This window comes from Brienomyrus brachyistius, chromosome 7 (genome assembly GCF_023856365.1).
Source record: "Brienomyrus brachyistius isolate T26 chromosome 7, BBRACH_0.4, whole genome shotgun sequence".
NCBI lineage: Eukaryota > Metazoa > Chordata > Actinopteri > Osteoglossiformes > Mormyridae > Brienomyrus > Brienomyrus brachyistius.
The window spans coordinates 19,259,639-19,285,641 of record NC_064539.1 but is presented as its reverse complement, the minus strand read 5'-3'; the positions used below and the strand labels follow the sequence as shown (position 1 = coordinate 19,285,641).

Genomic DNA, 26,003 nt, shown 5'->3' with positions numbered 1-26,003 from the left:
TGTAAAGCGAGATGTTATTTACTGCTAGGAGCAGTTCTGTTATGAGAAACATATATGAGGAAATATTACTGCTAATACATTTTTGTTTTTTATATTCAGAATGTTGTTTTCTCCCTAAAATTCCAGAGTGTCCTCAAATGTTTGCCCCGGTACGGTTACTAGAAATGGGCTTCTCTATGAGGCATATCTACACAGCCATGGAAACAGCAGGTACTTCAATGTTAGATCATCTCAGTTGTAGTAATAGTACTAGTAAGATACTGTCATCCATTGACTCGTGTCCTATCGAGTAACATCTGGTCATGCTTGCGTTCAGTAAGAGCCTTAAAAAAGTTATGGAGGGACATCTGAAGCAGACATAGTGGACGTATTTTAGCACATGTGCAGCATGCGACAAGAACCAAAACAAACCGTTTGTGCTGCTGCTGTAGTGATTTCGTTAAATGCATGTGATGTTATATCTTATATTATACTGTATATTTCACCGCTCCTATATAATTATTGAGACACGTCCTCTTCTGGGACGAAACCTGGATGTAAGTTGATGGATACCATGGATAGCATATATATTACAGTCGTTAGTATAAACAGCAACATTTCAATGGTAAACTTTTAAATACAAAAAGCCATTGGGAATCATACCAGGAAGACTAGTACAAGATCATTAAGCTAATTTAATCTTTTTCAAGTGAACCTGTATTATTTTGTTTTGGTGCATAAATGAGATATTAGAAAGTTTCACATTTAATATGAACAATATTTAAATAGAACCGAACTGCATTCATCTATCAAGTATGTTGAACATTGCTATGGGTTTTTATAATGCAGTGCAAAAACTGAACAGTACAGTAGCACAAATTCACTGATTGCTTGAATAGGTGCGATATGTTTGCTCTATGGCTTTTCTGTGCATGCGTGTGTGTGTGTATGTGTGTATGTGCACGTGTGTGTCCGTGTGTGCGTATGTGTGTGTGCGTATGCGTGTGTGCGCGAGTGTGTCCGTATGTCTGTGTGTGTGTCCGTATGTCTGTGTGTGTGTGCGTGTGTGTGAGCGGGTATACCTATCCTTATGGGGACAAAATGTCCCCATAACATGATAAATATCCATTTTTTCCCTTATGGGGACCGGTTTCCTGGTCCCAATAACGGAAAACTCTATTTTATAAAAATCAGTGACTGCTATGAAAAAAATGCAAAACTCTTGCATTTTGCTTTGTTACTTATGATTATGGTTAGGGCAAGGTGGGGGTTAAGGTTGTCATAGTTAGCGTTAACATTTTTCCCATAGAAGTGAATGAGCGGGCCCCATAAGAATAGGTATGACCTACATGTGCGCACGCGCCTACCAGTTCCCTCCCACAGCCCAAAAACGTGGTTTACGCCATTTGTCACTTATAAATTACCCACGATGCATAGCTGTATGTGTGTCCTGCGGAGCCCTCCCATTGCCTCATGACATATGTCACTGCTATGTAGTCAGTCAAGGACTGATGTAAAGAATCGCAAACCAGCTATACATAAAAGACAAGAAACCTGGTATTCTGTATTAATTTGTGAACATCTTCATATAAATTAAGCATTTTATCTGTTATTCCTTTATTTTAAAAGGTTATAAAAACAAAACATTTTAATGTTTATTATTTATTTTTCCTTGGTGTCATTTGTTAACAATTTCGATAATTGTAAATTAACATAATCTTCTCTGGTCCTCTGTTGCTTACTATGGTACTGATGCGTTCAGATTGCTTCTGTGGAAATGTTCAGCCAAACCTACAGCCCAGCAATTCACTCACTTATGGATTTCAACGCCAGGCAAAGGACTGTGTGATAACTGTGTGATAGTTGGGGTTCTAAGTATTAATTTTGGAAATAAATCAGTGCAAATAATAACTATTGATGCTTTACAGACTTTCTCTGTATTTTACAAACGTACCTTTGACACAGATTCTCAGCGGCTGCAGAGGTTTTCGCACCTTCTGCAGGGCTGTCAGGATCTCTGACCTCAGGGGTCGTCTTCCTCAGGTGTGACTGGGGAGGTGGACTCCCACACCATTGAAATGCTGGCCAGTTGGATGCTGGAGCACCCGCTGAGTGCGGAGCCGCAGACGGAGGAGCCCCCCCCGAGTGCCGGTACCAACAGCCAGTCCCCCGAAGGGCCCCAGACTGTGCAGTGCCCGGAATCACCAGTCACCGTGCCCTTACCAGAGACGAGTGAGCCTAATGAAAGGTATGCATATCAGGACGTCAGTAAGAAAAAAATAAAAAAATAAAATATATATATATATATATATATATTTATATATATGTATATGTATATGTATATGTATATATATATATGCATTTCCAAGGTGATCTAGTTTTTGCACCTGTAAGATGTAAGTCATGGATTTGAGAAGGAGGGTATCTCCAGAATGAGGAATGTGTTTTTTTTCAGCCTCTTAGCTGGCCTAGACTTGGTGGAAAGGGAACACTTCCTGGATGTGCATCTGACCAGGAACAGGCCCCCCCCTGCCCGCCGCCATCGCTCCTGTCTAGGACAGAGGACGTCCTTCAGAAGAGCTGGTGAGGCACTTTCCATGAGGGGCATTGATCTGATAGAGTTCTCTGTGGTTTTCATTCACTGTGGTTTTAAAATGAGTTATACGTGTCCATATGCCTTCCAGCCACTTTTCCAGTAGAGGGCTGTGTGGTGAATTATACACTGTGTGTGTTAGACATTCTTTCTTAGTGTGATGTAATAAAGAATTTGCCCAAAACCTTCATGCTGAGCTGGCTGGCTGGATGGATGGATGGATGGATGGGTAGATAGATAGGTGGATGTGTCTGTATGGATGGATGGATGGATGGATGTGTGAGTTGGATGGAGGGATGGATGAAATGGGCAGTATGGTTATAATTTTGGTCCTGTTAAATATGTATATTTGTCTTTCAGACTCACCCTCGCCCAGTCCAATCCCCCCACTGTACAGGCAGGACCCTGGGGCTTTGGACTGGACAGAGCGGGCAGAGACGCACCCCTTTGCAGCAGAAGAGGAGTCTGAGCTGGGGTACATGGATGACACCTACCAAGAGGAGCCCTATGAAGATCTGCTGACCCCCGAGTTCATCGGCTCGGAGAGGGATACACTTTGGATGGTAGAGGTGCTGCCTCTCTTTCTTTCTTATGTATCTCTGTGTCTTTCTGTGTTTGTCGTGTAAATTGTATGCGTGGGTGATGTTTAGAATGTTTATGTTTATGTTGTGTACTCTTGGAACTTCTAAGCTTTTTTTTGTTTGAGCTTCTTTTATTTAGCAGATGATTATGAATACAAAACTCCAGTGCATTTTAGTGTAGATGCTTTCTGTTGTATTTTTCCTTTAAAGACATTTTCATTTTTGTAAAAAAGTACTGCTGGCTGCTATGACTGAAAATTTGTACTGTATCATGGTATTTTTCAAGACAGGTTCACGGTATATCACAGTATATTTTTTTTTACCGAAGCAGCAAGCATTTACTTCAGTAAAATATGTTTCTGAATGCTTTTAAAAAGGTGTTTTTTTTATTAAATATTCTAGATTTTAATATTCATTATTTGATTGATTTATTAATTAAAACTGTGTACTTAGCTCAAAAGAATTGTTTTGCTGACATGTTTTATTAGATTAATGATGTACATTTAGCTATATAGCGGCATGTTTTATGAAATATTACTGTATATTTAGCTTGGTAATAACATGGTTGCTTAACCAGCATAATTTTAACAATCATTATGTGATAAATCGATAATACTAGGGATTTTGCTTTCATGATATGCATTTAATTACAGACTTAAGTTGAATTATGTGTAATATAATTTTCAGGCACAGGCTAAAGCAGGAGCTATATATACTGTACAGTATAACTTGAACAGTTGTATATGGAGAATGGCTGCGTCATAAAGATATAACTGTTAGTAAGAAGGTACACTTAGCTAACAAGGGTTCCCCTCTCATTACACTCTGCGCAGCGATCAATGGCAATTTTTATGAAAAAAAATTTATACTGTACGGGAAATGAAAACCGGTATTCCGCCTAGCAACAATGAAAAGTATGTGATATTTCAAGTTTTGAGTGCAGTCGTCTAATGCATGCTATGTGGTGTTTTGTCGTCTCTGTGTCTCCTGCTTATTTAAATGAATGACTAATTAACAATTAAAGGGCGTGGTCTCCCGTCAGAGTGGGGCGGAGCACCCGGAGCCTCATGAGATGGTGGAATGTGAGCTGTGCAGCACCCTCACCCTGCAGTTCAACAACCACATGAAGCGGCAGCATCCCGGCTGCGGCCAGAGCGCCGGCCGGCGTGGTTACCGTAGCAACGGGGCCTACGTGGACGGCTGGTTCGGTGGAGAGTGCGGCTCCGGCAGCCCCTACTACCTGCTCTGCAGCTCGTGCCGTGAAAAGTACCTGGCTGCCAATCTGGGTGAGCTGGGCTCCAAGTCAGACAGGTAAGTCAAAAACTTATTAGCCAATGGGGACGTGTCCCTGAAAAAGCCCGCCCATGCGAGAATTTTGTGTCAGATCTATAAACAAAAACTCAGGCAGCGCAAGCAAAAGAGCCAATAATGTGTTTGCAAGTTATAAATTTGTCCGCAAGTTATAAATTTTGCTTTTGAGATGACATGTTTCGCTTCGGTGAGAAGTTTTGCTTGATAATATTGGTACAAATCTGATTTCATAAATTTACGTAATTTTATAGATAGATGTATGTTTTTCATTGGAATTCCACTATTTTTCAGAATTAAAAGTGTGGCTTCTGGTTTGATTGGAAGATTAGACAGCATTTCTGATGGTAGGTTTGAGCTGAATTCCTCGTTACTACCCATTGGTATTTCATTCAGTCATTATAAACATTTGGTTAATTTTGTATTTATGTGCGTAAATGTCTTTATGTATTGGTTTATTGGTTTGTTATGTGTAGACGACTGGGAGCGCGAAGAGTGTGAGACGGACAAGCTGACGGGTCTGGAGGACTTTGGGGTTTTACTGCGACCTCTGGGTCTGAGTGAGAAAAAGCTGACCCCAGACCCCATCCCCTTCATAGAGAATGACCCTCTGGGGGCGCTAGTCACCAGTGCCGTCAGCCACGGCAAGGCAGCTTTCTGTAAAGGTAATCGATTCCTGCGGCCGCGTCGCCGGCAATACTGCGCCGCTGTGAAACGCAAGCGTCTGCGTCACAGTGAAAATGACGGGAATCAAGTACACGCCACTTTTCTTCGGCAGGAGGCCCTGTTTTTGAACTGAAAAGTTCGGCTGTTAGCCCCAGTTTGGGAGAACAGGCTGCTTCCCTCCGGGAGCCTCAGGACCGATTGCAGGCCCTGAGACGGGTCACTATGACGGCACAGATTTCGCTGGCCTACAGCATGGTGATGAACGCCCTTTCTCAGACGTCCTCAAGGTGATACTGGCCAGACTTAACTGGACCCTGCGGTTTTCCGTATTCTATGTATAGTTACGTGCAGATAATATAGTATACTTGTAGCTACAGGAAGATCGCTTTGTTTAGCTGCCTTAAGCTACTGTGAGAATCTGTCAGCTGTACTTAGCACAAGGCACTTTCTCATATACTTGGTCCATTATGAAAATGCAGACCGCTTTAGGAAAATATTGTGAGGATACTTATAATATAAAAGTAATGTATTTAGATAATTTTTGGTTATGGGGTATAGATGACACTATATTTATGCCAGTATATGTGTGTCACACATTATTTAAGATGGTATCTTTGCTTAAAAGGTTTTATAGCGATACCAAATGGAGCTGCTTTCTGATTGGATGCCTTCTAATCGTCATTTTTCTCCCAGTACCTCTAGCTGCAGCCAGTCGTGTGGACTGGAAGCCTTGGGCTTAGCAGACATTCGTATCCTGGTGCGGTTGATGTGCTTGGCGGCTGCAGGGCGGGTCCACACCGTCATGGGCCAGCTGGGCTCGGACACTAGCTTGACAGCGGAGCGAACGGGCTTCGGTTTCCTCACCTTCCTCAGCTCCGCCATTGGTTGCCTCGTCTCCAGTAGCCCTGTAGCCTACCGCCAGCTGGTGGACATCTGTACCCAGGTAGGTGCCATATTCCTTTCTCTGTCATTCTAAACACACATTTAAGGCCACAGGTACTAACTTGTTTTTGATTCATTTTCCTAGTAAATATGCTCTAGAGATTGAATTGGGTGAAATGATAATTTGGAGGAATATACTGGTAAATAGCTATTCTGTGATTCATTTTCAGGATCTGATGGCAGCCGCCACTGGTGTGAATGTTGGGGCGATTAGTGACCCTCAGCAGAGAAGATGTCCCAACTCCGCGGCGAAGACAGCCCAACAGGACTGCAAGGAGCCCATGTCTCCTACGTTTCTGGTTACCCAAAGTCTGGTGTCCTTGTTGTCAGAGAAGGGCGTCCGTTATCGGTACAGGTCGGAGAGAGTCGAGGCCGAGTCAAAGGGTATGTACAATTTTTAAATATAAATTTCATAGAGGTATTATTACAACACTCTTATGAACATGATGAGCCTTTTTAATGTAAGTGTTTGATGAAGAACTCGATGGTAGTTTATATGCAAAAATTGCATCCTATTATTCATCCATCCATCATCCATCACCGATTATACAGTAGAGGGTAGGTAGTAGGATACAAAATATTAGCTACTATAAATACATTTTTACCAATATTATTGATTGTTTCAGACAATGAAAGTTCATTGGCTATGGGCCCTCAACCCTCTCCAACTGTGCCAAGAGTAGGACCCTTGGAGCTGGCAAATGCCCTTGCCGCTTGCTGCCTGTCAGGCCGATTGACTAATTGGCACCGGCAGTGGGCTGCCCAGCAGCTGGTGCAGGCCCTCGCGGCCTCCGAGAGCGACAGCCCTGTGCGGCCGCAAACCTACAGTGACATGACAGGAGACCTGCGCAAGTGTCCAGTGAAGAAACTAGAGGGACACCAGAGCAGGGTAAAGCCACAGCTAATGTGTTCGTAATAACTGGCTAGATGCCAGCGGCATGTATTACTCTGATTTTACGTGTAATTCAAAGATATTTTTAGCTACAAATGGTTTAAGTCTCAGTCAGAGCCTGCCCAAGGAATCAGAGAACTAAGCTTTGTAGTGATGGCAAAATTAAGCTTCATGAACCATTTGCTGTGTTTTTTGATACCACCAGATGGTGCTCTCTCTATTCAAAAAAGGGCTCAATGCATGCCCCAAAGCAAACCAATAGCGACATCTTGGGGGGTCAAAAAATACAGGAAATGGTTCATGAAGCTTCATATGGACATCACTACTGCTTATCGCCCAGTGGCCACCAGGGGACGCCCCATCTGATCATCCTGTCAGAATGTGAAGGAAGCTGACGATAGGCATCTTGGTTAATCAGATTTTGCTTCATGCCCCGGAAAGGTTTGGGTTGACCTTGCTCACGGTAAAACTCCTGAACTCTGTCTCAGGTGACGAGCTGCAGCTGGAGCAATGAGCAAGGGCTGCTGGTGACTGGAGCTCAGGACGGGACAGTCCGAATCTGGGATGTCTCACAGACAGCAGCAGAATTCCACAGTGCTCATACCAGCAGGGAAACGTGAGCAGCACAGGGCCAGTTCGTGTGCCGCCACACTGCATTGTTGTTGGATTGTTTTTAATCAGATTAATTGTGATTCTTGTTATTCTCTGCAGCGACAGCAAAAACTCAGAGAGCACAGGAAATGTTCATTGTGTATCTCCAGTTGGCTGGAGTGCAAGAGGAACCTTTCTTGCTACTTTCCAGAATAGATTGGTCAACGTTTGGGCAGTAAATGGTGAGTAACCTGTATGTTCCATTATGTAATTAGTGGTTTTAAATTCTAGGTGAATATGACAGTGAAAAATGGTATTTTAGCTACTGCAATTTTGTCTGATAAATTTGTTAAATGTAATTTTTTGTGGTTCAGGCTCCCAGGCTAATGTCGCAATGCAGCCATCCTGGGTCACAGCCCTGTCCTGGGTGCAAACGTTCACTCCTTACTCCATTCAGCGTGTGGCCAGCCAGCCCAGTGCTTCAGAAAGCCTGCTGGTGGGCAGGCTCGATGGCACCCTCTGCTGGCTGGAGGTCACTGAGGATTTGCAAGTCAAAAGTACAGAGCTGATCTGTTGTCAGAGAAAAGAAGGTGAGCTCTACTGTTCTCATTTATTCATTAGAACATTTCATGCTCTTAAATTTACTGGTTCTTATAAAACAGTAGATTTAGATGTAACTTTTGTTTCTAGTCGGAAGTAACTTTTGTTCGTAGTATCCTATTTCCACATTCCCAAATGCTTAATGTGTAATGTTACTTCTTTCGCTCGTTTTTTCTCCATTTAGCACCTCAATGCATTGCTTGGCACAGTTTGGACAAGCCTTTTGCTGTAGGGTATTCGGATGGAAAGATCCTGTTGGGTACCGTGGAGCCCAGTGACACAAAACAACCTCTCATTTTATCTGCCTTTCCTGTAAGAAAAAAAAATGCTTTTACTACTTTATTTCTAGACGTTTGTTGTCATGGGTGCTGTTTCTCAGCATCCCCTGCCGTGATGATTTTCTCCTTCAGGAAAGCGTGAGTGGCCTGAAGTGGGACCCTACAGGCCACTTGCTCCTGTCAACGGGGCGCTCGGACGTGGTGAAAGTCTGGGGCCGCGCTGGGAGCTCTTGGCTCGCCCTCTATTCGCTCTTCCACACCAGCCTTGTCAATGTGACGGAGTGGTGTCCTCTTCCCGGAACAGGCTCAGAGCCTCATCTTATGATGGCTGTGTGAGTACAGTGTGTCGGGCTGCAAGGGGCCGGTTCGCCTCTCTCGCACCTTTGTGAAGGCCAGCAACACATACAGGTTATAAAGTGCTAGTTACCGAGGCATTTTTCCCCTGCTGAACAGTCTGTCATCCCTCCCCTGTTGTATGATGTTCGACATTGAGCACCTGCAGCCAAATGTACATTTTGTTTCTTTACATTTTTTAAGTGGAGTTGCGATAAAATGAGAGGATGGTATCTAAAATTTAAGGTATTTCTAAAAAATTTTATAGTTTTTTAAATATAGGTTGATTGCAGTTTAAATATTTTATATGCTAAATATACAAAATTTGTAAACAGTATGAATTTCCAAATTAGTGCATTGAAATTGACAGATGCATTTTGACCTTGGTAATATTTCCTTGTAAATCAACATACTTTTCTTCTGATGCTGAGGCTGACATTAACAGTTTTACTATATAAATCATATAAATGAATGTAAATAAAATATGTAAAATATATTGAAATCAATATGTATAAATATTTAAATCAAATTGTTTATAATGGTACTGCTGGATTACAGGATAAGCAAATGCTATGTATTCTTTATTTCTTTATTTCTCTCCTAAAAGAGGGTGCCAAAATGGAGTGGTGTGTGTGTGGATTGTGCCACAAGGGGGCACCATTGTATGCAGTCCCAATGTCTTGAGCAGCACTTCCAGCCAAGAAAAGATGAGTGATATGAAGGTAATTTCTATTAAAGTTAAATATTTTATTTTTAAATTTACAGATTGTTGTGGAAATTTGGATTTAACTACGAAATTATCATCTTGACGTGTGTCACAGCTTGATATGTGCATCTGTGGTTTGTCTTTCCTGTTAAGCGTGGGCACGCAAAGTGTGTGTTCAGACTGAATGGTCACGTCACCGCGGTAAAGACGCTGTCTTTTTGCCCCACTGGGATGGCACTCTTGTCTGGAGGGATTGGGGGGCTTCTGAACATCTGGTCACTGCAGGTGAGTGTTACCCCTCCCAATCTAGGGGCCACCTTGCGGCATGTTATATGACTAAGGCTTCTGTTTCATTTCAAACAAAATATTTCCTAAGATGACGGTTCTAAGTGACGTAAATAAATCTGTTGATGTTACATTTAATATGATAATGGATTTTTTTAATACAGGCATGCACCCATTATATCAAATGACAATAAAATTACATTCTGTGTGGTAGCAGGGAATCATAGCCATGCCATGTGCTTTTCCTGCCATTTGAAATGGTCAATGATTATTATCATTCTATAATAATAATAATGATGATGATGATAATAATAATAACAAGGAGGGTTATGAATAAGAATAATTATTATTGTTGTTATTGTTAATGTTATCTGAAGGTATTATTTGTGGAGCACTGGCAAAGTAATTTTCAAAAACATCGATGCGAGGTGATACTACAGCAGTCCTCATAGATAGTTCAACAGCAGAGGTGTACAGACGTGTGTGTTTTGCTAAAAATAGGTCACTTCCTATTTTTTCCCCATTGCTCTCATGCTTCAAGAACATTGTTTACAAGTCAAGTAGTGTTAGTCCAGCTTTGCTTCAAGAAAACCATCTGAGAAAAATCTGGGAGATTAATTCTGAATGTACTGGTACGAGAAAATTGTGGCGAAGAAAGGCAGCAAAGGACAGCTGTTTCACAGCGCAGCACACGGGGGCCAGATGAAAAGAAAAATAATTAAAATATTATCGCAACCTTAATTACCTTTAATAGTAATGGTAATTATTAGGTTCAAGCTGACTGGGCAGCTGACGTCATTCTGCAGCACTCAGAAATCGCTCAGTATGACTGAAGAGGCACTTCATTGTCTTCTTGCATTACTTCAGTCATATATAGACAGAAATCATCTCATTGGTATTAAGTCTTGTGGAAAAATAATAGTGTCACAGATTCTGCTTTTAAGGTGTGTGGATGGGAAGACTAAGGTTCTCTGCAGGGAGGCGCATTTCAGGCAGAATTACTAGAGGAATTTCGCCAGTCATTTTCCGAATATTATTCAATTAACCTCGCCCCGAGCCACCCTCGCCACACACACACACACACACACAGAAACATGTATGGAATATGGACCCAAATATTTGTTTCCTTCCATACAAAATGAGGTATTACTCATTGGCGCAAAAGAATAACGTAAAACAATTAAAAAGTAGCTTGAATAAATTAAATTGAAACTGAAAACAAATTAAACTGAAAAAATAACTCAAGTGCACATTTAATGGACTGTGTGTTGAGCAGTTATGGCGAATGACGATTTCTTTATTTATTCTAGCAACAGTTCTCTTGTTTAAAGGCTACTCCATGAATTTATTTCCATAAAAAATAAGACTTTACGCATTCCTTTAAAAGGACAGCTTGAAACTATAACAGTAGCCTTGAAACGAGGGATAAACAAAATATGAAAAAGTCACATTATGACATTTGAAATTAGAAATGTTCTGTTATTTTTAAAACAAAAACATTGAACAGTTGAATATTTACCCAAAATGAGCTAAGGCCAAATAGACATTATTATTTAGCAGTAGAGTCTGCCTTTATTGGGAAAGGCAGGTTAATAGTTTACACGCTAGTTAACTCACTAAAAAGTCTAACAGTTTGCTAAAAAATCCCGTATTTAAAATTTTACTAAAAAACGAATTTCACAGAACATGAATTTTGAGAATATTTAACGCTAACTATGAGAACCTAAATGTGCATAAAAAATTAGCAGAATTAGATTCGCTTATACTTGTTGCCACAAGTTGTGCAAATAAACGCAAATAAATAAATGCAAATAAATAGCGTTTGAATCTGAAATATCCTGATCCTGAAATATTTCCATTCAGCGAAAGCGGAATGTTTTCTGGGGATCAGTTCTTGTTAGCTTGTCCAGTTTACTCATTTTTGTTAACGTCTCTCACAAATGAGTTACACTGGGAGTGGGCGAGGATGAAAATGATTACGATTGGGCCCTGAACGAATAAACCACAGACTTATTAGAGAATGGATAGAGCGCAATGGATTATATTGTCGCTAAGTAATTTTTAAAATAGCTCATTTATTGTTGTTTTTTTGTTTTCGTTTTGATTTTGTGCTCCACCTTCAATATTCGCATATTCGACAATGTTGACTTATCCCCAGTTTTAGGCTGCTTACAGGCAGCAGCCTTGTATTATGTGAACTGTATCTGAGATTTACCCTCTGTGTTAGGATGGGTCAGTACTGCAGACAGTGGTGACAGGCTTGGGTTCGGTGGTCTCTACCGCCTGGATAGCGAATGTGGGAGTCGCTGCTTGCTCGGGGAGGTCTAAGGTAGGTAATGAGTTGGTGAATAGGTCTGTGTATGTGTATAATGTACATATATATTTATGCATGTGTATATGTATATCATGTGTGTGTGTGTGTGTGTGTGAATGTAGGAATGAATTATAATTTCGAAATGTCAGTGCTGTGTACCTTATCCACAGCATGTACTGGCTATTTGCGTAGTAACTTCTGTTGGTCAAGGTGAACGTTATTGTCATCTTTCCATATGCAAGTATATGGAAAAACGAGATGGCGAAGTTCAGAATCCGCAGATATACAAATGATTGGATTTTACACATAGTGTGAAAGAAGAGTGCAAATGGACTGAGAAGCATTTTAAGTAAAGGGCAGCTTTCTGATGCGGAAGCAAAGTGCAGAGTAAGATTGTGCAAATACGGTATGAATACAGTATGATACTTGTGCAAATACAGTATAACGACATATGATATAAGTATAATAAAATTCTGTTACTTGTGTTACTTGTTCTGTGGATTTTTTTTGGAAAATCTGAAAAAGTATTCATCTACTAGATCTGATACAAATAAGCTTTCATAGTATAAATCTTTTTCCATTAAGTAGTTTTTTTTTGGCCCGTTTTACTGGGTTTTAGTTAACAGCAATACATTTTTTATGCCTTGTTCCCCAGGACGTGCTGCTGATCCGCTGCTGTCCGGACTGGATTTCTCAAAACCACGTCCTGGCCACCTGCCGTGTGGTGCTCAGAAGTCAGGGAATTACAGGATTAAACCGGGCACCCTGCATGGCTGTCTTTTTAGAGAGGCTACCTTCACTCCTGCAAGAGCAGTATAACTACGAGAAGGTATATCTAACTGTAGACGCACCGTTCTGTAGTCAAAAATAAAAGCCAGTTGCAGTTGAAATTGCTATTTTAACAAAATGTAAGCGTGCCCAATGTTTTTTTTTGTCATTCGTTTTGCAATAACATCGTCTGCTTGCAGAGTCATGTGACTGGTGGTGACCAGCTGGTCCACAGTGCCTTCCTGCAGAGCTTGGCCTCGCTTGCAGTCGGCTTGTCCCTGGACCAGTTTCTCTGTCGGCCCCCCACACCCCCCCACCATACCGGTGCTGAATCAGGGTCCTGCCCACCCGAGTGGAGCTGGCTGGCGACCTTTGCTACCACTGTCAAGAGCGCCGAAGCCTTAGCCAAGGGAACCATGTTCCCAGAGTCGTTCGGCGTTCCCGGCTTTCAGCAGAGCGGAATGACCGAGATCCCCAGTCCTCTGGTAAGGCAACGCAGACAGGTCATTTCAGAGCAGAGGTTGGCAAATCCACTTTTAGAAACTGCACTTATGATGAACTTGGAAGATGACTTGGAAGATGTTAATGAGACACGGTTCTCACTAATTTACCCCAAGTGATGCGTCTACATATCGTCAGTAATTGCTTCAATAATGCAAGGTAGAGTCAATATCAGGACACCCTGCAGCTCCAAAATAATGGAGCCACCAGTCCCTGCTGTATGTGACTGTATATTCTGAATCCTGATATGTATCATTTTGGTGAAAACAAAGACTAATGAATCCTCGGAACTTTCTCCAACATCGTGTGAACTTCAGTAACCACAAAGCAGTGCCTTTGGCACATTTATTTTCCAGGATAACAGTAAGTGGAGCTTCATGATGGATGAACAGCTCATGTCATGGGCGACGTCCAGGCCTGAGGTAATAAATATATCTGTAGGCTTAGCCAGACCTTGTTTGTTTATTCATTCTGTTAATGCACCGCAAAGGAGATTTGGCTATGGACAATAAAACAAACTAACAGTACATATTTAATGCTTAAATATCTGGCGGGACTTCTGCACGAATGCACATTTCCACTGTGTCCATGCTCTGATTTGCTATTTAATAAAAAAAAAACCTAAATATGAAATTTTTCATATCAAACCTTTTCTTATGTAAAACTGGTAAGCAGTAATATAATGACATTGTGCATCTTCATTTTTTTTTTTCTTATGGCAGTTTTTCTCAGACTGGTTTTTGAACACCAACAGACAGTCCACGTTTTTACTGGAGGGAGCAAAAATGTGGTCTGTCTGGCCAGGAGCTAAGAGGGAGCATAAATGTGGGCTGTCTGTGGGTCACAGAAACCGGGTTGGGAAACACTTTCTTATGCGGATTAATCATTTGAATTTCATTTGGTGTTCAGGTCATTGAAAGACGGATCCACAACATTTAAATATTTATATTCCTGACTCTGAAAACTGAAATGGCGTCTTTATTTCAGGACTGGCAACAGGGGGGGAAGAGCGAGGTGTTCCTCTGGGGTAGTGGGCGGCACGGACAGCTGGCTGACGCAGGGACCAACCTGACTGTGCCCACCCTCGCCCCGTCCCTGTCTCAGACACAACAGGTGAAGACCGTGCCTTACACACAAACACACTCACAAGTACCCACCATTTCAGTGCAGACCATCAAAAAAACTAAAATACATAATCTTTAGCTAGCTGCAACCGATTTGAAGCCCGCAATCAAAATTGAGTAAGACCTCCTTACTTTTTAGCTTGTGGAGACATTTTTTATGTTAGCACAATATAAATCTTCAATATATAAATATAAACCTGTAAGTGCAATCAAAAAACCTAAAAATGACAAAAGTTTTGTATTTTGTTCGAGTGCTTATGGTTAAGGTTAGGGCTGGATATGGGTTAAATGATAATTGATGTAGAATCTCAGTTGAAGCATTGTTATAATACAGATGGTAAAACAATATAAATATGAGAGTTTTATAATAACTTTTCCATAAAGCTACATGGGGATGTTGGAAGAACAGAGTTCCTGACTCTGTGGGATTTCTCAATGTTTCTAACAAGCTGTCATTTGTATTTTAATACGAATTTCCTACGAATTGAATTGGTAATATATGTTGCATGTTTTATTTGTACAGACTGCATGTAGTGACGCTAGCTGCAAGTGTGACATGTTTGTCGTGCCTTGTTTAGGTTGTCTGTGGGCAAAATTGCACTTTTCTTGTCCAAGCAAATGGGACAGTCATGGCTGTTGGAGAAGGTAGTTATGGACGACTGGGTCAAGGAAATTCAGATGATCTGTATACCCCTACTATCATCTCTGCCTTACAAGGTATGACCAAGCCTAGCACAGAAATCAACCTATGATTGCATAGGCCTATTTGCTTGCATAGGTAACATGTCCTTCTGTAATCCCTGGGTGCTCACAGGATATGTGGTGACCCAGCTGGCCACTTCCTGCGGGTCGGATGGTCATTCCCTAGCCCTTACCGAGACAGGGGAGGTCTTCAGCTGGGGAGATGGGGACTACGGCAAGCTCGGGCATGGAAACACTGAGCGGCAGAGAAGGCCCAAGCAAATCGAAGCACTCCAAGGAGAGGAAGTAGTGCAGGTATGCTGATTTGACTCATCGAGGTACACGCTGCCAATTTATGGGTTAAATGATTGATTAATTCGCTACATTAATAGTGGGCAATTAGATTAATTCCAGGTCAAATGCATGAAAATATTACATTTTTTAGGTAAACCGTGTATCTGTTTTTGTGTATTTCCAGCTTGCTTGTGGATTCAAGCATTCAGCTGTAGTCACAGCAGATGGGAAGCTTTTTACATTTGGGAGTGGAGATTATGGGCGCTTGGGTCAAAGGTCAACATCAAACAAAATGTTGCCAGAGAGGGTGATGGCGCTAGAAACTTGCAGCGTAGGGCAGGTAAGTATTTCAGCCTCAGAGGGGCCTCTTTTAGACGGGTAAATAGTTATTTGTGCACTCACCACATGTACTTTTTTAAATTTGAAAACCTCTGCAAGCATAATCTTTGGGGAAAAACTCTGTTTCCCTAATTCCAGAATAATTACGTTTACAAACAGCACTCTGTCAGAACTCACAACAGGATTTGTGGTTCAGAAAAATAAATATGATTACATTCTACCTAGGTTTCCTGTGGTGTCAACCACACTTTGGTGCTGTCCTCAGATGGCATGACCATCTGGGCCTTTGGAGATGGAGATTATGGAAAACTTGGCACTGGACCTTGCACTATGAAGTGCTATCCTCAGGTATCCTACTTACAAATCATTTAAAATGTCCATGATAAGCGAAAGCAATGAATTAAAATCACTTGTGCACCTTTAAATCTGTATGTATTTTACAGAAAATCGACCACATTTGCAACAAAGGCATGAAGAAAGTAGCTTGTGGAACCCAGTTTTCTGTTGCCCTGGCGATGGATGGATGTGTATATACCTTTGGACAAGGTAGTAGAAAATGGCTGTAATGTGTCTTTGTACGTTTCTTCCAAGATTGAGCCAGTCACGGAGTTCTTTCCCTCTCAGAAAGACTTATAGGTCTCCCGCACTCACTGCTGAAGAACCACAATCGTCCTCAGGTTGTTCCGGCTCTGGAGGGAGTATTTGTGGAAGACATTGCTGTTGGCTCGGAGCATGTCCTGGCTCTTTCCTCCACTGGAGATGTCTATGCCTGGGGCTGCAACTGTGAAGGACAGGTGGGGGAGTAAAGGATCCCACCTGTGCTGTTGACCTGAATTTTGTTTGACTTCAGAACTTCAATAGAACACAATCTATTTTGTTTCCTAAGTATACTGTCGTTTTTATGCAAATAGGTGACTATCAGTATACAAGCTACAATTATTCCATCCATGAATTTAATGCCGTGGTAATTTAACCCTCTGGAGTCTGAAGCCTCCTAGCAACTTTTGAGTTAGTCTGACATGCCTTGACTTTTCAAAATATTTCTCCTATCGAAATAACATTTATCCCAAAGTGCTATAAACACAAACACTGCACCACTAATCTGAGGCCATTTAGAATGTCTTTCTTCTGTTTTTCGTTTAAATCAACTTTAAATATACACTCTTCAAAAACCTATTTTCAGAGGTGCTGAGAGATTGTAAGAAAACCCATTATAAATATGCAGTTGCAGATGACGTATCACTGGTGCAGTACAAGTTACTTAACCAAAGTTAAGCAAATAAGGTCTATTTTCTGCAATCTCTTGTTTCAGCTTGGTCTGGGCCACTCAAACCCAGTGAAGGAGCCCATGCTCGTCACAGCTCTGCAAGGCAAGAACATCCGGCAGATCTCGGCAGGCCGGTGCCACAGTGCAGCCTGGACCACACCATCTCCCACTTCCAAAACCCCAGGTGCCTGCACAGCTCAGAACAAACAGGCCAAACGTAGATACAGGAAGCACAGTAATACATTTAGGTTTTATTTCATACAGCGAATCAGTATCTGCAAAACACAATATTGCTCGTACGTTAATGGGGTCATCATTAGCAAAAAATCTGGATTTGAGAAACAAATCAAACTAAAATAATATGGATGTGAAGACTTGCTGTCTGCCAATTTAACACTGAGTTTGACAAAAGATCTCTAAGCTTGTAGAACACAATTTTGAGGAGTAAAATACAAGGGACCTTTAAGACTTGTGCATGTGCTTGTTTATAGGATTAAGGATCGGACAGGAAGTCCAAATAGCTTTACACTTCACGTAGGGAAAGGGACGAATGGGCGTTTTAGTTGGAGATATTTCAGAATCAAGTAAACAGTTAAATGCAATCTCAGAGAAACAGAAATGGCTGGCTGAGGGATTACAATTATTTGTTGTAGCCTTCAAACATAAAATGTATTATATTGTACCATACTAAGCTTCCTTGAGATGGCTTCTGTTTACTTATTATTATTTTGTGTGGCATTCGGCGTATACAGTGAAATATTCTTAGTTGGTACGAAACAGTGAAACAAGGTTACATTAAATGACGTAGCATGGGTTAGTTATCCTGTAGTAATAGTCATTATAGGAGAAAATTATCTGACTGTAAGGTTAATTGCGTTATCATTTCTGTCCCTGTTTTGTTAATTTGCTGGCCCTAGATTTTATTTATTTAATATCTATGTGTAATCGCAGTGAATTAAAGTGTATTACCTCAGAGGAATTCTCACTTCTTTTCTTATTGAGTTAAAATGCAAAACACGAAGTAGAATTAATTTTATTGGTCTGTGATATTGTTTCTTTAATCGATTTAAAATGGTTTTACTCAGGTGCTTTACTCACCGTCCAGCTGGGCCTGCCTAAGTCGATCCCCCCCCAGTACAATGCCCTTAAGGACTGCAGCCCTGACGTGCTCGGTGCTCGCCTCAGGGTCCTCTACCATTTCTCTGACCTGATGTACAAGTCGTGGCGACTTTTAAACCTCAACCCCAGAAGCCAGGTAGTGCGCCGTCCCTGTGGCAGCTCAGTCTGCGTCGTGGCTTATGGGATTCTTTCATTATTGACTATTGATCATTGTGACGTCCTCACCCCCGTAGGTGCCTGCTTCACGCTACAGTTTGGGGACCTCCTCCATTGTGCAGGGGCAGCTCCGGGGCCTGCTGTCCCCCAAAGTGAACACGCTGCCCTTGGTCAGGTCCATCGGAAGGACCATGACACAGGGCAAGACCTACGGACCTCAAATAACCGTCAAGAGAATATCTGCTAGGTAAGGTTTACTGTTTTTTTTTTGGTCAGTATTTGTTACGTGAGTGTGGCAGCCACACAGTATGTATGGTATTGACAAGATTTTTATTATTATTGTTGTAATATTTTCAATTGTATCTTTAAAATAACCTGATTATTGGCATTAAACTATCTATGAGCTTCTCACAAATTATTGTCTAGTTGAACAAATTTATTTTTCGAAATGTCCTCCAAACTTTCTAGAATGAATTATAGTCTTTTGGGCATATTTTATGATGTGTATCATATAGCTACGAGCTTCATTTATTTGCGTTAAAATGATAATTAGTTTTTTTCTGCTTCATGCCTGCAGGGGGCGCTCCAGCAAGCCAATCTTTGTGCAAATTGCCAGGCAGGTGGTAAGCCTGAACCCGTTGGAGCTTAGGCTGCCATCCCGTGCTTGGAAGGTGAAGCTAATTGGGGAAGGGGCAGATGATGCAGGTGGGGTATTTGATGACACCATTACAGAAATGTGCCAGGTTGGTTTCTGTATTCTTCTTGAAATCTGGAATTCTGTAGCATTTGTTGGCACAGAAATGGCAGACTATGTCCTAAATGTGCCATTTAGTTACTGTTGTTAGCAAAAATTGGTTAAATTTACTTGTATTTGAATCATGTTTTGTATACAAACACTGCATATGATATTGTGGCTAATGTAGTACATGGTCAATATCACTACACAAATATGTTGGTTCTATATGAAGCTAAATAATATTACTGTTACAGTATGTACTCTGTAGAGCTTATTAGGCAGACCTGCTAATTAACACAAACAAGACTGCCTCCCTAAACAGCAAATAATGTGGATGCAACTGAATACCTGCAACACCGATAGGGTCAGTGGGTTCAGTCACTGTTTGTGCAAGCATTTAGAACAGCTAAGATGTATTATCTAAGCGATTTTTATTGTGGTGTGATTGTCGGTGCGAGTCGAAATGGATCCAGCATCTCGGAAACGGCCGCCCTGCTGGGACACAGAGTTTAACAGAGAAGTCTGCATTAAACAGACACATCCAGCCAATGCAGGTTCTGTTGCCAAAAACTCCTTGTGAATGAGGGAGGTCAGACTCATTAAAACTAACAGGAAGGTCACTGGTGCACAAATAACAGCGCAGTGTGACGGTGGTGTGCAGAATGGCTTCTCTGAGTGCACATCTCGTCAAGCCATTTGGAGGTTTTGCAGATACAGTAAAAAGGGAGTCTTGTCTGGCACTGTATTGAGGTAACAAAATGGCTTAGATATAGCATGGGCTGTGTCAGCCAGTGGCCACCAAGGGACCGTCTGCAAATATGTATGCTATGCCGTTTTGAGATATGAAGCCCATCTACTGCAGATACAGACTCAAAAATGGGTCATTTTCATACAAATTCTGCTAAGAAAAGCTATTTTTTATTTTTAAATGACTTGATAATAAAGTGAATATCTTCCAGGTTTTCCTACCAAAAAGCAGTGCATCTAACTGTAACCCAGAATGAAAGCGTCTGTGAAACCTTTTAATGAGTTAAATGACTAAGAGTCCTGTTCCTCTGCAGTTCTTGCACTGTATCTATTATTATGCTTTCCATTTTCAGGAGTTGCAGTCTGGGGTTGTGGATCTTCTCATTCACACTCCTAACACATCTGCAGATATGGGCAGCAACACAGACAGGTGCCTGTGCCTTTCATAAGCACTGTTTGGCAGGGAGTGTAAAATAAATGATGCTTGAAATTAGATGCTTGTGATGAGCTGGGAACTGAGGTAAGAGATGGTAAAAAAAACTAAGGAAGATATGGTCAGATCTGTGCTTTAATGGGGAATACGATTTGCTGTGTCAGGTTTCTGCTAAACCCAGCCGCTGTCTCCGAGGATCACATGGTCCAGTTTCGATTTCTGGGCATCCTGATGGCAGTGGCGATTCGCACCAAGAAGCCGTTGGACCTTCACCTGGCACCCTGGGTGTGGAAACAGCTGTGTTCCATTCCTCTGAGCGGTCAGGACTTGGAGGAGGTGGACCTCCTCACCTACCGCTCGTTGCAGGGTATCCTTCATCTGGACAATAGTGGAATCACAGAGGAGAACTTTTCAGTGGTGAGGCATTCCGGGTGGCATAGACGTGCGCATGGCCACAGAACGTGCGAAAGATTTATTATCCTGGCTTAACAAGAGCCATATAACAGCTTTAGCGAGTACACTGGGGAATACGAAATGATCATGCAAGTAAATTTTCCGTGTCTTTCCGCAGATGATCCCTCTGGACTCCTTCACAGTACATAGTGCCGATGGAAAGCTGGTGCCAGTGGTGCCGGGAGGGAATAACATCCCATTGACTTTCGCTAACAGAAATGATTATGTGGAACATGCCCTTCGCTACAGATTGCATGAAATGGACCAGCAGGTGAATCAGAGTTCACATTTGTTTGTAGTTCACTTTGAGGGTTGGGAAGCTCATTCTGTAGTATTTTAGAAAGGGCATAGTAGTCATCAGGAATACCTATCCCTTGATGAAGATTGTTTTAATAGTAGCAATTGCCCTTGATAAGGAATTGTAACCTGATCGCACCGGATGATAATCACCCTAATGACAGCAAATTCCTTTAATTCAAGTTTAACTTATAACAGCTGTCCTCAACATGATGTTTTGTGCCCAGGTGATGGCAGTACGAGAGGGGATGTCCTCCATTATCCCAGTCCCCCTCCTGTCCCTCCTCACTGCTAAGCAGCTGGAGCAGCTTGTCTGTGGTCTGCCAGAGGTCTCCGTGGAGATGCTAAAGAAGGTTGTCCGTTACCGTGACATCACGGACAGCCACCAGCTTATTGGGTGGTTGTGGCAGAGCCTGGAGGAATTCACCAATGAGGAGAGGGTGCTTTTCCTGCGCTTTGTCTCTGGACGTTCTAGGTTACCCTCTAATCCCGCCGACATCACCCAGAAATTTCAGATCATCAAAGTGGACAGGGTAAGACTACGTTAAATATAAATAGTTTCTTTTTACTGCTTCCTCTTTTGAATTGCCGAAGCATTATTCTTTATATATCCAATCATATTTGCCTGTGCAAATAATTTATTAAATAATAAATTTAATACCCAATCAGCGCTGCATGATATAGGAAAATTTCCGATATCTCAATCAGATGTTTTGCGATAAATATTGCGATATTTATAAAGCGAAAAAGAGTTCAAAATAAATTAATTTATCATAGACCTATTTATGAGTGATTTAAATAGCTATGATGGAAATGATTATGATTGGCTCAAAGAGTCAAGAAAAAAAAAAGATGTTTTTGAAAATCCCATGTACCGCGGTATAATGTGTGGACGGTATGAAGGTACGATTCAGCCTGATCTCAACCCAGCTGACTGTCTTGGTCCTTGTGATACGAGTATTGCAGGTGTATAACATGCAATCTCAATATTAATATCACACATCGCCCAGGTCTCATTGTGATTGGTGGTTTGCTGTATGGGTAGAGCCTGCATGTCACTCACTAACACCAAACTCTGTGTTTCCCAAAAACCCTTAAATCGCATTAAATTATATCAGACAGACTTCTCTTGTAGATTAGTCATGGAAAATGAGAAGTGCAGCAAAAAAAGTTGTAGCATGACATTTAAAAGTTGTAGCATTTGATTTAATTTACCTTACCTGACATCACATGTCCTGCCATGTGACTTTTTACGACATTGTGATCACCGTGCTGAAATGATATATCATGCAGCCCTACACCCAGTTTAGAGATTAGCACTGAATGGTCAGTTTATTCATCTGTAATACCTGTCGGTTTGTGTCAATAAGCAGGCGGTATCTAGCAAACTGGCCAGTGGTTATACGCAGTGGATATATTTAACCTCATCAACCAAGCCACTACTGTAACTTTTGGTGTCATTAACTTTTGAAATAGATTTATTTTCAACAATTCTTACGTTAATAAAATCTTCTTGAAACATAGATTCATTCTAAAAAATAATTCACTTAATTTTTTTTCTTCTGCAGCCTGTAAATGGCCTCCCCACAGCTCAGACCTGCTTCTTCCAGTTGCGGTTGCCACCATATACCAGCCAGGCAATGCTAGCCGAGCGCCTACGTTATTCCATCCATAACTGCCCCTCCATTGACATGGATAACTATATGTTATCACGCAACACAGACGCAGCTGAAGGATCTGACACAGAGTACTGAGGAGGAAGTAGCTAAACATGGTTAATTACTTGAAAATACAAGTGATATCACTGTATTGTTTTTTTTTTATTATTATTATGATTATGATTTTTCTATGGTGCAATATAGCTCTGTCTAGAAAGGAATGAGTGGAGCAGGTGACAGTGCATTAAAAAGTACACTGTTGTGGAATTAAATCTGGTCTTTTATCCAGTATTGGCTTCTGACCGAGCCAGAGAAAGTAAAACAAATTCTTTATTTACAGAGTGTCTGCATGGAGTTGTAGAGGTCTAATTATACTATGTTAATGGAATGTGGTGTGTCATTTCATATGGTGGGATATTAGAGAAATAAATGCCTTACTTGGCAACCTTGTGCAATTAAATTAAAAAGCAAGATTGCACAAATGCAAAAATACTAGTATTCCTGACTTTGGCTCACACATTAAATAAATGAAGGTACTAGTGGGATGTGTGACACTAGTTCCAGGCAGCTTTATCATTCTTTCAGGGTATCTCCTGACACTTTCAGTGCGTCGTCTGTAATGTGTTTGCTTCTTGTGGTACAATAGAAGGTGCTAAAGAAGATGAGAATATCCGCCGCCTGTACATATATTGAACATGTTTTTGCAAGTAAGCATTTTCACTGAGGACATTTGTCCAGAATATGCTGTATCTTTGAATGTATATCTTTAAATGCCCTGCACATAAATACTCAAAGCTATTTTTTATTTGCCAAAAATGGTATTACTGAGTCTTAAATTCATATTATAATTTGCTGCAGCTGTGAACAGAGTGTAGTGTATTTAACATATTGTGCTTTTTTACCCTTTTTAAGATAATTAAAGGGGTGCTGAGGCATTTTAACATGGGCAAAGCTATAAGCTGTGGTTATTGAATTTCTATGATTTACTTGTATCCTGCAGTTGTGTCTGCTTGTTGTCTGTCCATGAAAAGCTAATGTTTTGTGGAAGCACGACATCCTAGAAAAGCCAACAGGCCAGCTTCTGTTCAAAGGCAGCAATAATGTTCTACAGTGATCTACTGTACAGTATAGCAGTTGGATAAAACATATAGATTGTTTTTCAGAAGTAATCTTTAGTGTGTTTTGTACATTTTTTTTCTTGTTCCAAGATTGCTGAGGATGTGCAGGAGCTGGCCGAGGAGCTTGTGCCCTGTAAGCTGTTAAATTGTGTTGGGAATAATCAATCCAGTAGTTGTATTGAAAAACAATATACTTGTAATGTTGTCACTTCATACTTGTATACTTTATTGACAAGTGATTATAAAATCCATTTGGGAGAAAAACTTATATGCACATTAACAATGTGAAGGGCAACATTATATAAGCATTAAAGTGAATGTTTCAACAAACAGTTTTTTGTTGTTGATTGGTTGATTTATAACATATTCAACGGTTGTATCCTCATAAATAATATTAACTTACACTAGGTTTTACTGTTGCTTACCACATCTGTATGGATGCACGATGTAACAATTCAAATTTGGTAGCCTTCCGTGACCAGAAAACTTAATAGCTGAGTAGAAGATTGATTAACAAATAAATGACTAACCAGCCACACAAGGACACTGAGCTTTCATGGGACTAAAAGCTTTTGAAGTCAGTGTTCGAAAGTGACTAATGATTCTTGGCAGTGGGAGTCCCCTGTCATCATGGCAAACAAGCATCATTAAGAATGGGGGGGGGGGGGGTTCTGCCCTTTTTTTCAGCCCCCAGTTCTGAAATTGCCATTAACAGCAAAGTAGGAACATGCATTTACATTACCTCAGATTTACTCGTCTACATCTTCTCAAACAGTAGCATAATAGGGTTATAATTTAGTTCAATATGAACATTGTTTCTCTATTGTTTGTTTCATATATTTAGATCAATTCTAAAAATGTAACAATTTATTTCAGAATCATCTTCATTATTATGCATAGTGACGCTTGGGTTACAGCGGGAAGGAATGGTTTGCTTGTGTAAATGCTTTCTAAAGAAACAAATAATGAAGCACTTGATTTAGTGGCATCTCAGACTCATTTAATTTATAAAAATTGTTAAATGGGTATCAACAGAGCTGAAATCTGTCATCTGGAAAATCATTAGTGATGTCATAATACACATCATGCAGTTAAATCAGGTTCAGCCAAAATGGTAACTAATTGACTAGTCCTTAGTATTTGACGACGTGAGTGAAAATATGTATAAATCCATCATTAACTAATGGAACACACAATTATTCTGTGTGAACATTTTGGGTAAAAAGTTGATTGTATATATGAATGGAATATTGATGTGATATTGGTAAGAAGCACGGCTTAATTGTGTATTTATTTGTTTGCTTGTTTGTTATATAAGATATAACATCCCCAGGAATTGGAATGCATGGAATTGCTAACTGGTGACTTCAAGTTGGCCTGTTTGTGTGATTATATGTGTGTGTTCTGAGATGTACTGGCCGTACCTTATGGAAAGCCTTTAGGTTCACCATGATCTTGTACTGGATAAATAGTTATAAGAGAGGGATGCATCATATAATCAGAATGTTTTTAACATAGACTTGTGCCTTGCAATATTTTGTATTTTCACCCGTAAGTTAGTGACTGGTATTGTTGATTGCGTTTAATAAACACACCCATTCATCAGTTCTCCATACGCAACGTGTCCTATGCAGGGTCATGGGGGTCCGGAGCCTGTCCCAGAAGCTATGGGCACAAGGCAGGGAATAAACCAGGATGGGGGGGGCAACTCATCACAGCTGTAATGTGTTCGCTTCTTGTGATACAACACCCTACAAGCATGTGTGGGAAATGTGGGAATCAATCAAAAAGAATCAGTTTCTTTCTACTCATTGAAGAGCCATCGGACTCCACGCTATTGCTCATTATCCACAACATCAGTGCCAGTGCCACTGCGTTCCCTATAAAAACATGTCCTCCGAAGACAATTTAACTTCATTAAAGTAACTCTGGTTCTGCTACAATGAACTTCAGACAAACATGTAGCTGATTTAATAGGAAAGAAACACAGAAGTGGGTCACAAATCCATGGGTGGAAACTTACTGTAACAACATGGAAACAATTCAAATTCATCATACTAACTGATAGCAATATTTTAATTATATTTCATCACACCTGCTTCAGCAGGAGGAGGAGGCGGGGGTGAAATGAGCTTCGTTCGCAGGGTGTCTGGGCTCAGCCTTAGAGACGGAGTGAGGAGCTCGGACGTCCAGGAGGGGCTCGAAGCAGAGCAGCTGCCCCTCCGCTTTGAAGGTATTTTGGGC

At 41.0% G+C, this 26,003-nt stretch overlaps 1 protein-coding gene across 8 annotated transcripts in view; it reads left to right on the top strand.

Moving 5' to 3' along the window:
- Window positions 1-24,091, top strand: part of LOC125746520 (probable E3 ubiquitin-protein ligase HERC1) — a 58,135-nt gene extending 34,044 nt beyond the window's left edge. For 4 of the 8 annotated variants that reach the window (XM_049020575.1, XM_049020576.1, XM_049020574.1 and 1 more), the window contains exons 42-79: window positions 100-210; window positions 2,023-2,227; window positions 2,435-2,562; window positions 2,933-3,141; window positions 4,196-4,464; window positions 4,756-4,808; window positions 4,938-5,126; window positions 5,240-5,414; window positions 5,821-6,070; window positions 6,240-6,453; window positions 6,696-6,958; window positions 7,450-7,577; window positions 7,673-7,794; window positions 7,927-8,142; window positions 8,337-8,464; window positions 8,563-8,762; window positions 9,371-9,485; window positions 9,623-9,754; window positions 11,982-12,083; window positions 12,724-12,897; window positions 13,037-13,321; window positions 13,694-13,759; window positions 14,325-14,450; window positions 15,040-15,178; window positions 15,276-15,457; window positions 15,621-15,776; window positions 16,001-16,123; window positions 16,219-16,321; window positions 16,400-16,569; window positions 17,088-17,226; window positions 18,128-18,297; window positions 18,395-18,564; window positions 18,895-19,060; window positions 20,154-20,230; window positions 20,398-20,650; window positions 20,805-20,957; window positions 21,211-21,516; window positions 22,552-24,091. In XM_049020575.1, coding sequence (XP_048876532.1) covers window positions 100-210; window positions 2,023-2,227; window positions 2,435-2,562; window positions 2,933-3,141; window positions 4,196-4,464; window positions 4,756-4,808; window positions 4,938-5,126; window positions 5,240-5,414; window positions 5,821-6,070; window positions 6,240-6,453; window positions 6,696-6,958; window positions 7,450-7,577; window positions 7,673-7,794; window positions 7,927-8,142; window positions 8,337-8,464; window positions 8,563-8,762; window positions 9,371-9,485; window positions 9,623-9,754; window positions 11,982-12,083; window positions 12,724-12,897; window positions 13,037-13,321; window positions 13,694-13,759; window positions 14,325-14,450; window positions 15,040-15,178; window positions 15,276-15,457; window positions 15,621-15,776; window positions 16,001-16,123; window positions 16,219-16,321; window positions 16,400-16,569; window positions 17,088-17,226; window positions 18,128-18,297; window positions 18,395-18,564; window positions 18,895-19,060; window positions 20,154-20,230; window positions 20,398-20,650; window positions 20,805-20,957; window positions 21,211-21,516; window positions 22,552-22,737 — 6,353 coding nt within the window. In that variant the 3' untranslated portion in view covers window positions 22,738-24,091. The remainder of the gene's footprint in view (window positions 1-99; window positions 211-2,022; window positions 2,228-2,434; window positions 2,563-2,932; window positions 3,142-4,195; window positions 4,465-4,755; window positions 4,809-4,937; window positions 5,127-5,239; window positions 5,415-5,820; window positions 6,071-6,239; window positions 6,454-6,695; window positions 6,959-7,449; window positions 7,578-7,672; window positions 7,795-7,926; window positions 8,143-8,336; window positions 8,465-8,562; window positions 8,763-9,370; window positions 9,486-9,622; window positions 9,755-11,981; window positions 12,084-12,723; window positions 12,898-13,036; window positions 13,322-13,693; window positions 13,760-14,324; window positions 14,451-15,039; window positions 15,179-15,275; window positions 15,458-15,620; window positions 15,777-16,000; window positions 16,124-16,218; window positions 16,322-16,399; window positions 16,570-17,087; window positions 17,227-18,127; window positions 18,298-18,394; window positions 18,565-18,894; window positions 19,061-20,153; window positions 20,231-20,397; window positions 20,651-20,804; window positions 20,958-21,210; window positions 21,517-22,551) is intronic. The other 4 variants (XM_049020577.1, XM_049020580.1, XM_049020578.1 and 1 more) reach the window with 2 other exon arrangements.
- Window positions 24,092-26,003: the final 1,912 nt, after the last annotated feature.